The 14,520-nt window shown below is 43.5% G+C and overlaps 1 protein-coding gene across 12 annotated transcripts in view; it reads right to left on the bottom strand.

Moving 5' to 3' along the window:
• The window catches only part of cacnb2a (calcium channel, voltage-dependent, beta 2a), a 56,787-nt gene that overhangs the window by 16,247 nt on the left and 26,020 nt on the right, over positions 1-14,520 (bottom strand). For 9 of the 12 annotated variants that reach the window (XM_020087705.2, XM_020087708.2, XM_020087710.2 and 6 more), the window contains one exon: positions 1,125-1,244. In XM_020087705.2, coding sequence (XP_019943264.2) covers positions 1,125-1,244 — 120 coding nt within the window. Of the gene's footprint in view, positions 1-1,124; positions 1,245-4,316; positions 5,028-12,503; positions 12,802-14,520 lie in introns of those variants that run through there. The other 3 variants (XM_020087707.2, XM_020087706.2, XM_020087709.2) reach the window with 3 other exon arrangements.

Genomic DNA, 14,520 nt, shown 5'->3' with positions numbered 1-14,520 from the left:
ATATAATATATAAACAAATGTATAACAGCAAGAAGAACACTTGCATTTGAAATTACAGGCGTCAACCATGTCCTCATCACGTTCAAATATCAGGGGTATTTTAGGGAGGTGGTTGTGAATTAGTGCCCATAAAGGCTCACAGTCAGAGTCTGCACTTCCTCTGACCCCGGCCTGCTCGCTCTCTGGTGGCCAGACCACTGAGAGGCTATTTTTTACAAGTCATCTGTCACGTAAAAATGCCAGCGGGGGTTATCTGCGCTAGGTTATCTATAAAGCCACCTTATCTTTTTAATTAGAGTGCCGGAGAGAGAGGGTGACTCTGGAAAACAACAACACGGATCTGCAGGAATGATCCGTCTTTGCCTGCTCTGAGCGACGCAGAGACACGGCCGCGGGAGGGATGAAAATGTCTGCAAGGACGGATGCACGGCCAAAAGCACCGAGCTCGCAGCTGATGAGCAAAGTAGCTGTTGTGGGCGAATGAATGAAAGACGAACCAAATTTTCCAGACACTTGGTGGAATTGATTTGCAAAAGTAAAACAGCAGGAGCAGAATGTGCGTTGGAGATAACAGACCAAATGCATTCATTTTAACAGTGCCAGTGATTCGAGTGATTGTGGGGAAGTGAGGTCTGATTGCACTTCCTCTCACCACAGAGGCAACCTTGTGTGTGCGTTTGTTTATATCCTGCTAATTGTGGCCCAGAGCAGACGAGGCTCGGCTCTGATAAACAGTGATGCTGAGCCCTCCCAGGCCCCCGAACGACCGCTTCCTTCATCTGAGAGACCAGCTGAAATCATCAGTAATATCCCGTCTCCATTACAGTCACCTCGTCTTGCAGCACTGTCCACTAATCTTTATCCAGGTTTCGAAAAACGTCAAATGATTTACGATAATCGTTTCAAAGCTTGGGGTGGGAGAGGTGAGCTGGGGGGAGGGAAAACGTATGAAACATTTTGTCAAAGTCACAAACTTCTCTCATGTAGCCCCCACCCCTACTGACACATCAAAATGGTGCCCCCCCTTCAGACTGAGAATACTTAGTAATGCTGTTTTTCATTGCAAACGTCAAACAGAATACCAGGCAGAGAGAACTTAGTCCTGTTGGGTGTAGGGTACAAACCTTGGCCTTGTCGAGCTGTGCCTGAGCCTGTCGCTCTGCTTCTCTTCGCACTGCCTCCTTATCCTCCTCCAAGGACACATCGGAGTCTGATGGACGGCTGGTATAGGAGTCGGCCGAACCCTGCGGAGACACAAACAGCGACACTTCAGCAAAAACTAATTAGGGTCGATTTGGATTCACACTTTCAAATTAGCAGGTGTTATCCGCTGAGAAAGCACACATTATCTTGAAGACGCGGGAGACAACTCATTTGCTTCAAAGAAACATCCAACTTTTGAGGCTGTGCATCGTACAAATTTGAGAGCACACCCACACAGACTGAAGTGTCTGAACTCCAATCATCAAAGAAATCTCGTTAAATTTCATGAAATAATGAGCATGAAAGCTGCGCTCAATAAACCAGGCAGGCATGTGATCCTGCAGTCAATCACATGACCGCAACAACTTCAGGAAATCACAAGAGCCGACTGGATCTGGAAATAATGGGCACTTCTTTCTTTTTTTCTGAGGACACAATCTGTCTTTCACAGAATCACATCACCAGCAGCTACGTTTTTTTTTTTTTATCCTTAGCTCTCACTCAGCTGCTCGCTCACATATGTCATGACACCAGGTCCCAGTTAGTCTCTGATGTGCGGTTACAACAGATCTCATTATTTTTCATAACATCTGCACCAAGGAAATACTTATCTTCTGCATCAAAATTCTCACACGAACAGAACCTTGTGGTTTTCAATCTTTAGTATTTAAAGGTACAGTTTGTAGAATTTAGTGATATCTAGTGTTGAAATGTTGCAGCTGAACCCCCCTCACCTCATCCTCTCCTTCCAAACATGAAAAAGAAACGGTGGTAGCCTTTAATTGTCATAAAAACTCAAACGGTTTAGTTTGTCCAGTCTGGACTAATGTAAAAAAAACATGGCGGCCTCCGTAAAAAGGACCCCCTCGATGTAAATATAAAGGATTTGAATATAAAGGGCCTGGGGTAAAGAAAATATAATTCATACAATTTAGATGAAACGAACAAGTGAAAACATCACGAGGATTATTCTACATTAAATTTCTGCCAATAGATCCCTTTCACCTCAATCTTACACACTGGACCTTTAAGTCAGGACGTGTGTGATAAGTTAAAACACTGCTACCCTCAACAGTCAGGACCGGGACACCAGTCAGTTCAACAACTTAGCTCCAACAAGGAGGTGAAGTTTTAATTTATCTGTCTGCAGGATTACTCAAAACTACTGATTTGATTTACAACATTTTGAAGGGGTTGGACATGACACAGGGAAGAACCCAGTACATTTTTGCACTCGGATAAATGGGGCAATCCAGAAATTTGTTATACTTCAGCCCCTCTTCACTGGTCAAAAAAAACACTAACATCTGGCTTTTGTCTGCGATGGTAATAGATACGATTGGCATTCACTTCCTGGATAAATTACTCTGCAGTAGACACAGGTTTTAATCGGCTCCAGAACCGTTTGTCAATAATGTAAACATTTGCTAATTCCTTCTTTATTTTGACAGTCTAGACGCTGACGCTGCACCTTTTTCCGCTGTGACATTGCATGGCTTGTAAATAGTAAGAAACATGTGTGTACTTTTGCAAAAGCAATTTTTTCCCCTCGTATCGTGCAGGATGTAACTCTGACGAGACAGCGAGCTGAGAGAGCAAAGCGGGGAGGCAGAAAGTGGGACGGACACATTGCATTTTCAAAAAAACAGTGCGATTCGGCAGCATTTCAAATTAGTACAGGAAGAATTAGGTTGCACGTAAGCTGAGTCAAAATAAACCACAACCACTCATACAACTCATATCAATCAATGATTCTATTAATACAAACAGCCTCTCAGAAACTTACTCGTTTCACAAACACTCTCCTGAGTGCAGTGCATCTCACTCACGTCACATGTTTGTTGAACGCAACATGAAAACACATCATGAATAATTGGTGAAGCAGGAAGAGTAATGTCTGCTCGATTTAGACGTATAGATCATAGTGTGTACGTTGACTTGAACCACTTTACTCCACAGGTAAATTTAGCTTTAGCATCACTCAGAGAGACAACCCTTGTTATCTCTGATGCTAAATAGATAACTGTGGTTTTCTTCAAGGTTAAACCTGTGGCACAGAAATATATTCACACACTTTTGTATTTGTATGAATTGAATAGATCAAATTTGATGATCGCTACTTGTAGGGAAAATACTGTAACTAAAGTGCATCCTGATATAGAGAAACAGCTTTTCATTTAATTTGTACCTGTGGGAATGGATGACACCAACATTTACACATGCACTGCACAACAATTTCCCATTAAAGCAGTTAAAGGTCGGGATAAATCTAAGAATAAAAGCGGGGATTTTTAACCAAGGCAGCGTAATCCTTGTCCTTACCTGCTCGCTACTACACCACCCACACAAGGTCTTTCATTCATCTCACTGCACCATTGCACTCTCGAGTTGTCTGAGTTAAAAATAGCCTCCCTCACTCTGTGCCTGATTAGAATTACCCAGCCATCCTGTACATACAAAGGAGCATCGTACCTCTCCCTCGTCTCCACTTACATTTTACCTGGAACAACTGTTGTTATCATATGTTTCTTTGTCCGGCTGACATGAAAACCTGCTGCACATTAATCTCACCCTCCCTGCTGCTTGTATCTGGTGTGAATAACTAATTTGAAAGCAAGTTGATTCAGTATCCATGTGCTGCTTTTGCTGTTCAGGATTACACTCATCCCTCCCAGTGGCTTTCAAAACATCAGCAAGTGTTGTGTCTTTGGGATTCTTCAAACGCTGCTCACTCTTACCATGCAGCCTTTCTACACGAGGACATAAACATCCTAATGGGGCTATTTGCTGCACATCACTTTCTGTTTTACGAGCTACATCTGGCCTCGAAAAGATACCTGGCCTGCTCTGGTTATTCCATCGGGTCAGGGCTAACGATGAGGACGTGATCAAGAACACTGTCCCAGTGGGTCAGAGGGAGGTGGACATGGAGCTCTGCCCAGAATCTGACAGCCATAACCGATAACAACATCCAGCTTCTCATCATCGCCGGGCGATAACGGGCAGTCGTGCAACACGGACCCCCAACACTGTGGAGCGATGCATCCACTGGAGACACACGGGACACGAGCACACAACTTTCACCACGTAAACACACTTAAAAATCTGCTTACACAGCCATCGGAGCTCTTGACACGACCCCCCTTGGCTCGTTTCAGCAAACGGATCCAGGTGGCCTTCATCAGCCACACTGGTCATTCAGTGTCCTGAGCCACTGCCCCCCCCTGCTGCTGCTACAACGACACCTGACTGCACCGACGTGGGCACCTTTGCACCAGCTCTGCAGTGGCCGTCACTGCTCCGGCCACAGGTACATGCAACACTGGGGCTACATCCACAGCTGGCTCCTGTTACTCCTGGGCTGCTGCGACTGCTCCCTCCATCTCTTGGTAAATAAAAAGCTTTGGAGTCTGGGCTCCTTGTTGTGCTGCAGCTCCAGTTAGCTCCGCCGCCGTCTCCACAGCTCCTGCTCCCTCTGCCTAAGATGGGGAATCCACAAGAGCCCTCTGCCCCGCGCATAATCTCAGCAGCTCTCTCTTCTCCCCGTCTGCCCCAGTCTCCTCGAGTGCTTGGACTGCCGCTGCAGGTGCTCAGACTGACTCCCGGTGCAAGTCAGGTGGCAGCGTCGCTTCTCATCCTTTCGCTCAAGCTTTTGCCTCCGCGTCCTCCCCCTCCTCCTCTGATGTAGTCTCCCTTGTGCTGCTCCACGAGCGGTGACAGCAGTTTATCTACATTATTCCTTGTGTGACTGCGTGTGACCGACTCTCCTCCTGATGCTAATTAAGCTGCTGAAGCTGCCTCTCAGGTGCTGCGAGCTCCCCCCCCACGTCCTCACTCTCTCTCTCTCTCGCTGTGTCTCAGCCCATCAGTGTTTGTTCTGCACATCTCAGCTCCCCGGTGATACTTCAGTGATTTTGCCGCTCTATCTCTGTCTCTACCCTCCCCTCCTTCTCCTCCTCCTCCGTCACTCTCCTGATTTTTTTCACCCCTCACAGTCGATCCATCTGCTCGTTGCGTCTCTCTGATAAATGCTGGCCACTGAGAACCGAGTCGTTTTGTTCTTGTAATACATAAACACACCAGATTCGAATTGACTTGTTGTTTATAGCTGCTAAAATGAAGATGTCACATGATCTTTTGTCGTTAAAAGCTTGTTCAAAATCCTTGAATGTAAACCTGCACACTTTTATATTAATGCTGCTACTCATCGTAATTATTCCCATTATGAATTCATGTGGTGGCTCTCCAGCGTTTCCTTTCATGCCTTCCTCGTGGACGGCAAAATTAATTCATGCCTCCTTACCTCTGCATCTTAACTTCTATCAACCAGTGAGCACAAGCTGGAGCTGATTTAAATGTGTCACCTCGAAAAGGAACTGGAAGTTTCTTTTCATATTTCTAGTTACTTGGGCGAAAAAAGAAAAAAAAAACTTGAAACATTGCTCCAAAGTTAATTACGAAACATATTTGCTGTGAAATCTAAGAGCAAGACAGAAAATCAATGGGGAGCGATGTTGATATTTAATAGTTTGAGTCACTTTTCTGTGGCTATTATTTATCTTTTCTCAGCTTTATTTCACTGTTCAAGTCTAAAGAAATCAGACTATCTCCCTTTAGAAGCTGAGAAACACAATCAATGAATCAAGAAAATAACCAGCAGGTTAAGAGATGATGATAATAATTGTTAGTTGCAGCCCTGACAGTGAGTCTGCATGTGTGTGAGACAAAGCACGACAGAGAAATAAGAGTCGTCGTCCTGTATCTTTTCTTTTTTTAATAATCTCTTCACTCTGGTCTCAGTTGTACGGATCCTGAGGTTAAAGCCGCTCTAAATCCTCGCCTGTCAGATCAGCGGTAATTCATTACATGTAAGTGGAGCATTGTGAAGCCACACAGGACAAATGAGAATAATTAGAGCGTTAATTAAAAATTTCCCGTCCTCGTGAAGGACCGGCCGAAGTTTAATCCCACAGACGGATTATTCAAAATGTTTGGGGTTTCTTGGGCTCTGCTGACGCACCATGCTCCTCCGTCTGACCGGTCACGAGGTTGTGTGAGGTCAGGGGCGTCAGGGGTTGGCCCATGGGACCAGTGGTTGAAATGGGCAGGCTGGTTTATGACCAGCGGTCTCCCCCTGGGGAGCAGTAACTTTAGATCAGAGGATGACATGCTAATCAGTGGTGCTTATCATAACCAATCAATGACACGCCTCCATCCACTCTGGGTCTTTTTCAACGTGACACGTGGAATTTTAAAAAATGACACGTCTTACATAAGGGAACAGAATAATGATGAAATATTTTAGCTCATGAAAAACCATTTCATCAGCCAGAGATGTTTAGAGGGGATGAATAAGAATAGAGGGGAATCCATTGTTACACTAAACCTCCACCTTAGGGACTGTATATAAAGACCCTACATCCTCCATGTTAGTGAATGGGACACAGATCACACAGAAAAGTCAAAGTACACATCAAATGATTGTTTCTTAAGGATGGTGCCTGTAATTTTAGGTCGTTCTTATCACATTATTTAATTGATTCTGTAAAAAGTGGGTCAAATACAATGATTGACAGCTGAGACCGGCTCGTGATTGGTTGACAGCGTGTATTGAGCATCCCTCCTTTGTTACTGTGGAGACTCCGACTCATATCCAGGATATTTTGGTTTCATTTCTGGATAGTGGGAGGAAGCGGAGATGCTTCGTCAATCTTTATTTACAGTGCATGGCTCAGACCTGGTATTAACAGCCATCTTGAATGATCCGATCACAAAGTGGACGGCAAAACATATTACTACACCAACTGACAGACAAAATCTTTCTTATCAACAACATCATTTTGTTGCAGTTTATATGCACGTGAACAGACAAACGTAGCGCATCAACTCGGCTGTTACACACATTGCCTCTTTCTTGGGAAATAGTGCAAGGGTCACATATGGTCCAGTGAGGTGGTCTGACACTACAACCTGCCGAGCTTCTGAAGGCCGGACACAGACGCTCTGAACTTGGATCCTTGCAGCCCAGAGAGGACGGCAGTGAAGCTGCGAAGGCTGCTCTCCGACATCAACACTGAGACTCACAGCGACAGGAAGAGCCTTCAGGTGCCGGACAGGACTGACCTCTGGACGCACTGACACACTGATACTGACAACACTCTCACACACACGTATAATAATAAACTGTAGGATGCTACTGCGTTGATCTGTGAGGAGAGGTTACAGGACGGGTTACATTCACTGGCAATACAAAGCTGTGGCTGTTCAACTACAACATTCTTATGTTTACCCCCCTTTGTATTTGTTTGGTTTTCTGCAAGATTACACAAAAACTACTAAAACTGATTTCCATGAAACTTGGCGGAAGGATGAAAATCTCCAATTTGGATCGGACAAACAGAATAGTGTGAGCGGCGGCCGTCCTCAGGCGTCGGTCAAAGAAGAAGAGATGGACGGGGTAATTGAAAAGGGGCAACGGTCCTGTGATCTCTATACCGCACGTATTGAGTCATTCAGACAGAGGTCTTTGCTGTAGGACCACCGGTGACCTCTACATGCAGCCCCAATCATTACACATGAGAACATTACAAGTCATGGTGGCTGATACCACGGTGAAACAGGAGGCTGTGCGTCAGCTGCTGCCTCGTACAGATTCACTTACAGTGAATGACACAATTACATCAGGGAATCGCTCCATTATCTGAAAGCTTCCATTTCCAGCCACTAGACGTTATTCTATAAATGTATGTGCTATGAAAATGGATAAATGTAGTCATGCAGAAAGTAAAGGCTGTGCATGTGAGCTACAAAGTGCTCTCACATGACTGTGACCCGTCTCATAAGTTTATATGTTTTAACGTCAATTCCTACACATCTGTAGATTTCCTATACGCTTGTTTCCCCTGTGACGTTAACCTGAGCCACACTTCATCCCTCACTGATGTTACTGATTATCATGCTGCCCCATCTCATACTAATGCTCTCTCGCTGCTCTGTCTCACATCGCACTTCCTTTCACCTTGTTCCATCCTGACCTCTTCACTCCGCTTCTTTCATCTCTCATCTCTCAAGGGATTCCCTGCGGCTTTGGCTTTCTGGTCTGTTCTGGTTTGTTCAAGAGGGGGAGGAAGGTTTTATGCCTCTTCTGGACAGCCACGCTCAGTATTTGGCAACTGATCGTTACGTAATAAAAATAATTAAGAAATAAAAACACACATGTTCTTCTCAGTGTCTTAGTTCCTCTAGATCTAAACTACAATTTTAAAATTGTCTTCTGTGTCTGAGGTGATTGGTTTCTCATTAATGCATACTCACTTTCCAAAAACTACAGAACAAGACAAGCCAACAACTACCTCGCTGGTTGTGCTTTTCACTACTCCCTATACACAGTAGTGTCCTCCATAGTGAGTAGTTCACAGTTTTAGTGTTACGCCTCTGTACTTTTTGCAAAATCCATCCCAGGATTGTTCTCAGAAAGTAGAGCACATGCTATAAAAACAATGAGTTGTTTGTATTTTATTCCAGAGGCATAAATATCATACTGAGAATCCAGACAGAGAAATAAAACAAGGCAGAAAGGTAATTTAGTGCACTGTGCACACGGACTGCAAATACTCTACCGATACATTGTTAACGTCCAATAAACATTGTTCTCTGTATCTCAAGAAACTCCACAAAGCTCAATAAAGACAACAAACAAAGAAGCAAACAAAAAAATAAAATTGGACAAAACTTTCGTTCCGATGTTTCTCATTCAGGGACACTCATATGGCAGACAATAGCATTTTAAGAGAAACCTTATGTTACCTGAAAATAACCATAAAGATGACAATACCATAATAAAACTGCTGTTTTAGTCTTTTCAACCACGCGTAGCTAAAGTCTAAAGTTCACATGCTGGAAACAGGAGCAAACTATATTGACATACTATTGACATACATATTCAAAGTCACATTTTCTTTCTTTCATCTGAATTCAAACTTTTCTTCATTTTATGGAACTACATCTGAAAGTGTGCATTACAATAAGAGACACTATATGAGTCACAAACAATTAAACAACTCGAGTCTGACTCAAGTCCACAGCGCTGCCATGTGTCACACCTATGAATCACACTAAAACAACAAAAATCAGGAACAAATATCCCGGAGTTCGAGGGTTAATATGTTATTAAATGACCCAAGAGTCCAGTCTGGAGATTGTAAACTTAAACTATCAGTGCAACCCGAGCCTTAACTCTGCATCCTTTGGTCAGTACATGCTCGAGTATCCTTCACGTCCTGCAGCACGACTGCAGAATGAAGACAGCCGCCTGTGCCAGCTCATGTTCGGTTCTGGCTGACAAAGTGTAGCTGACTGCAGCGGGGCTGACAATGGGCTGAGCGAGTGTGCTATGGCAGTTTCAGGCCTGGCATGATTCACTCTTGGCTCGAACCGAAGCCTCTTTTCCCAGCCATCTGTCCATCACTGCCACTTCACTCAGTGCAACACAAAGTCAATTAAATCATCGGTCCACAAACAGTGTCTCCTTCATCACGCAGAGACAATGGGAGCAGACATGACAGCCAAGAGTGGGAGATGTGTGACTGCTGCAAGAGACGGTTACTAATATTTATCACAAGACAGAGGACTGACACCAAGTGAGCAAGAGAAGTGTGACGGAAACAGATTGTCCGTACATCAGTGAAAGAAAGCCAAAAGAGGAAAGAGATTAAAAAAAGAGAAGAAGTGGGGGCGGAGTAATGATCCCTCCCAAAGAGGGACTGGCCGCATGGACGCCAAGGTGACACAGATGGGCCTATGACAAAAGTGTTTACCCAGGATTCCATGAGCCAGGTCATTAGATAATGGACTCACTGGCTGTCAATCACAAGCAGAGGCTAGCTACAAACCTACAAGCAATCTGCGCGACGGAGGGGGTTAACACGTTACTATTATTGATTCTGACGTTATATATTTATGTGTACAATAGGTTATTCAACTCACTTTCTTCGGTAAATCTCACATTTACCTCAGCTAAGCTGTAATTGAACATTTTGAAGAAATTCACTAAAGACAGACTTGATGTCATGTTTAAGAATATGTTTTGCGAGGCCACCGTGACCTTGGTCCAACCAACTGACTACGCCATCGCTTCAGGCCAAAAATCTTGATTTGCGCAAGGAATGAAAATATTGGTGCCTTTAGTCTGAAAATAAAAAATCCCATACTGACTAATCTTTATCTGACAGGGTTGTTATCTCAGCTGTTCTATATGACTTATTTTAAGGAACATGTATTATTAGATCCACTGCTGCTGCTGCTGCTAGACCTCACATAGAGATATTTGAATCCCTGCACAGCACTACAAATCACAGGCTGATGGGATCCTGTGACTGAAACTAACGCACTGAATCCTTCTTCCAGTGGATATTACCTGCAGCAGCAGCAGCGGTGGTCCCTGGAGAGGCTTCGCTCTCGTTAACAGTGAACCCCCTCTCAGTGAGATCTAGCTGCTCCTTCCCTCTAAGCTCCCTTTGTGAAAACACAGCGCTCTAATAGGATGATGGCTGATCAGAGGGATACAGTGAGAAAGACCCCGGGCGGCTCTGCGCTGCTTTTTTGTGCTTGCGTCACCAATATCCTGGCAGTTTCCTGGTGCATGAAGCAGGCGGTGGATGATTGATGAGTAGTGGCTAAAAGAGCAGAGCGAGACGCTTACCATCTCCAGTGGAGCACAAACACACCATCCTACAAATGGGGCTGAGCTCCAGTAAAATGATTTCAGCCTCATTTATTTCGTTTCATACATTGATATATTAGGTGCTTTGGACCAATTTCTGTGATTTATGTAAAAAATGAACATGGTGACAACAAAGGACGAGGATTTCCCACATCTCAGTGATAAATAAAACATAAAAACCTTTGAATATGTCCAGATTCTTTCTGAAGTGGACCTGGTGCTTAGATTTTATTCATCATATCCACAATGTGTCTGTGTAAAGCATAAAGTGTGTGATATTAGAAATGTTGGTAAACTCCAGTTGTCTGTGATGGAAAGTGCTCCAGTGTTTTCTTGAAACTGAAATATCTCAAAATCCTTTGTAAGTCCTCCTGCACGCAGAGATCACTGCTGCTGTATAACTCAGCTGTGAGTGCGACCCACGTTCCAAACGTCCAAACACCGTCTTATAATCGGTAGCGTTGAATTTTCACAGCCGTCAGCGACAGATACTCGAGTTACGTCCACTTTGCTCGTCATGAAACACTTACTGTATCGTGTTAGTGTGCGTTTAACTCGAGTGTTCAGCAACATCAGTCACATGAACACTTCAGAACAACAACCCATGAACAGACTCTTTACATACTCAGACAAGTGCTCTTGTGTGCCAGAGAGTAATGGTTTTTTCCAAGACCTAAATGAAGAGCAACCGGCTGCAGATTGAGGACGGTCGGATTTGCAATGGTTTGCAACTATAGATCAGCTACTACAGGTGTGAGAGTGTCAGAGGAGTTTCACACATGTTGCACAATAAAAGTTATTCTAGTTATTATTAGCAGAAATAATACTTATAATTATAAGAATAATAACAAAAACAAAAGTTATTATTACTTGTGCTTTGTTTTATATCCTTTTTCTCAATTTACCGACATATATTTGGTATTTTTTGAAAACCTCAGTTTCCCTATTAACATTTTTAAATGAAGTTCTGTGGATTTTATGTCATTGGCAAATATTTTGATTAATAGCTTTCACAACGTTATCATTCATGCTCAGACAAAGACAAGCACGCAATCAGAGCAGGAAATATCTGAAACGCTGATTAAAAGTTGGACAAAAAGGAAGTCAAAACTTGGAGGGTTTAGACAAAAATGGAGATCCACTCTTTTCTTAAGACAAAACTTAATCCTCAGGTCAAGTTTTTTGTCTGTGCATAAAAACTAAACTCATCCTGCTGCTTTCTTTCTCTCTCTGCTCGATGCTCTCTCAGTGTCTTGCAGCTCTAGTGCAGCGGTGCTCACACATTCACAACCACGCTCACATGAGCCTTATTGTCTCTAAACAGGACGCAGCGAGAGAGTTACCGTGTGTGTTTTGGGAAAGACTCTCACCAACTAAAAGTGACAAGGGAAAAAAACATAGAACTGTTTACGCCCATTTAAATCCTGCACTAATAACCTCCATTCTCCTGCAGCTCGAGCCCTTTCTCTTTGTTCAGAGGACACAGAGGAGAAGAGTGAGACGGACTGTCAAATTACACCCAGAAAGGTTCGGGGTTATAAAAGTACTAGTTTCAGAAAGTTTGATTCCACAAACTTACCAGATCTGACTCCTCACTGCCGGAGTGATACATTTCTGCCCAAAACCGACTCTGCTGTTCAGCCCGGCCGGGAGAAAGTCTCCTCAGCCGCTGCCCATCTCCTCTCGGAGCACAGGAACTCCTGCCGGCCCGAGTGCTTCCCTCCTACAAATCCCCCTCGCCCCAGCTCGAGAGGGGAAAAGTTGTGAGGCGCGAGAGAGAGTTGTTTGCTCCTCTCAGCCCTTCTTTGGCCGACTTCAGTCCCTGAGAGGCAGAGAAAAGACGGAGTGTCTTTCCCACGCTGGGAGAACACTCCTTCAAGAGCGCTGGAACCGTCCTCCAGCCCCAAAAACAAGCCCCCTGCCCCTCTCCCCTCCCACACACACACACACATCCAGTTAGGAAGTAAGATCTCTGGCCAACAGGGCTGGCCTGAAAATTCCAGAAAGCACCAAAAGCAGCTGCAGAAGCTTTTTATGTCTGAGTGTGCGAGTGTGTGATCTCGGGAGTTTACATGTGTTCCACTTTGCCTTAAACTCACTGTACAGTCTCAACACATGTTGCAGAGACCGAAGAAGCCAGGAAGTAATTATCGTCACTACATCAACGCAATGCCATATTTGCTTTCATCACCAGCGGGACGAAAAGCCATTGAAACTTTCCGCTTGGTCATTTGATGGCACATAGTAATCCTGCTTGTATTTAACTTTACTTCACAGCAGAACAACAGTGGCAAAGACACTACAAACCATGAAGTCTTATAAGAGTAATCCAGTGACAGTTCACTATTGAGGTAGAGTATTTACAGTAAACAGCACATTTGCCTCAAATAAACTCCATCCAACTCTTTATGACCCGACATCAGAGACGCTGCAGGCTCTGGTGTGTGTTTTGTGACGTCAGAGCTCCCGTTGGCTGCAACGATAAATATTCTATTCAACCCGTAAAATATGAGTCAAAACATGAAAACCGGCAGGGCTGAATCATGGGTCCGCAAAATGAAATGACTAACTGAAATGTTCCTGTAATAAATCAGGAATGCAGGTCTATCGCTGGTAAAACACACCAACTGTTGTATGTGTGGTTTTTGTTTTGTGTGTGTCAGGCCTGTGAGATCATACGACTGTCAAACTACAAGCTTTATTTTCAAAAAGCCCAGATTTGTATTTTCAGTTGGGAGAAAAATGTTTTCTGAGCGGCCCAACCTAAATCCTAGATTATATTGTGTTTGATCAGGGTTAACCCCTTTCTGAGGATTATCATCCAGGACATGTGCTCCGCACGTGACAAACTGTTTTCCTAATCTCACCAGGACAATGGTTAGAAGTCCTGCCGCATCAGTTAGGAGCAAGGTAAAGATTAAAATAATATTTTTCAAAACATTTCTCTTCCATGTGGAATTATAGTGTATGTTTTAAAGTCATTTTTACAATAAAACAACTTTAAAACCATTAACAGGTAGAAAAAGGTCGACATATAGGCGAAGAATCAACCCATCACATTTTAGGGTAGATCTGGACAAAGGAGGATTTTCTTTTGACTGTTCCAACAATTTCCCAGGAAATAACTAATGGATCTTGAGGGGGGGAAAAAAAATCAGAAAATCTTGGTATGTGACAAATTTAATCTGTTACTATGGCATTGTTTTTAATGGGTTCTCTCTGGGCCTGTGTCACATCCTTCCACCAGGTTTCATGGAACATCCATTCAGTACAAACCAACTCGCAAAAAAAACATGACCTCTTTGATGGAGATTGTTTCCTTCCGTTTTCATGCTAAACTGAGATTAGCAAATAACCACATCTGCTGGACAGACATAAACATTATCAATCTTATTATCGCACCCTTATCAAGAAAGCAAGTATGTGTTTGAATTTGAATTACTTCAGAATGATTTTCAAAACAATATCACATATCATATCGATATTAATATAGTATTCCGTAACAAAACTATTCACAGAATCTGAATCATGTTAAAGAATCTGTAAAAAGTGAATATTTGGTGTTTTGCTTTTCAGCTGTAAAATGTCTTAGTTTG

This window comes from Paralichthys olivaceus, chromosome 17 (genome assembly GCF_024713975.1).
Source record: "Paralichthys olivaceus isolate ysfri-2021 chromosome 17, ASM2471397v2, whole genome shotgun sequence".
Classification (NCBI taxonomy): domain Eukaryota; kingdom Metazoa; phylum Chordata; class Actinopteri; order Pleuronectiformes; family Paralichthyidae; genus Paralichthys; species Paralichthys olivaceus.
Note: the sequence above shows the minus strand (reverse complement) of the source record. Positions and strands in the feature narration are given on the sequence as shown.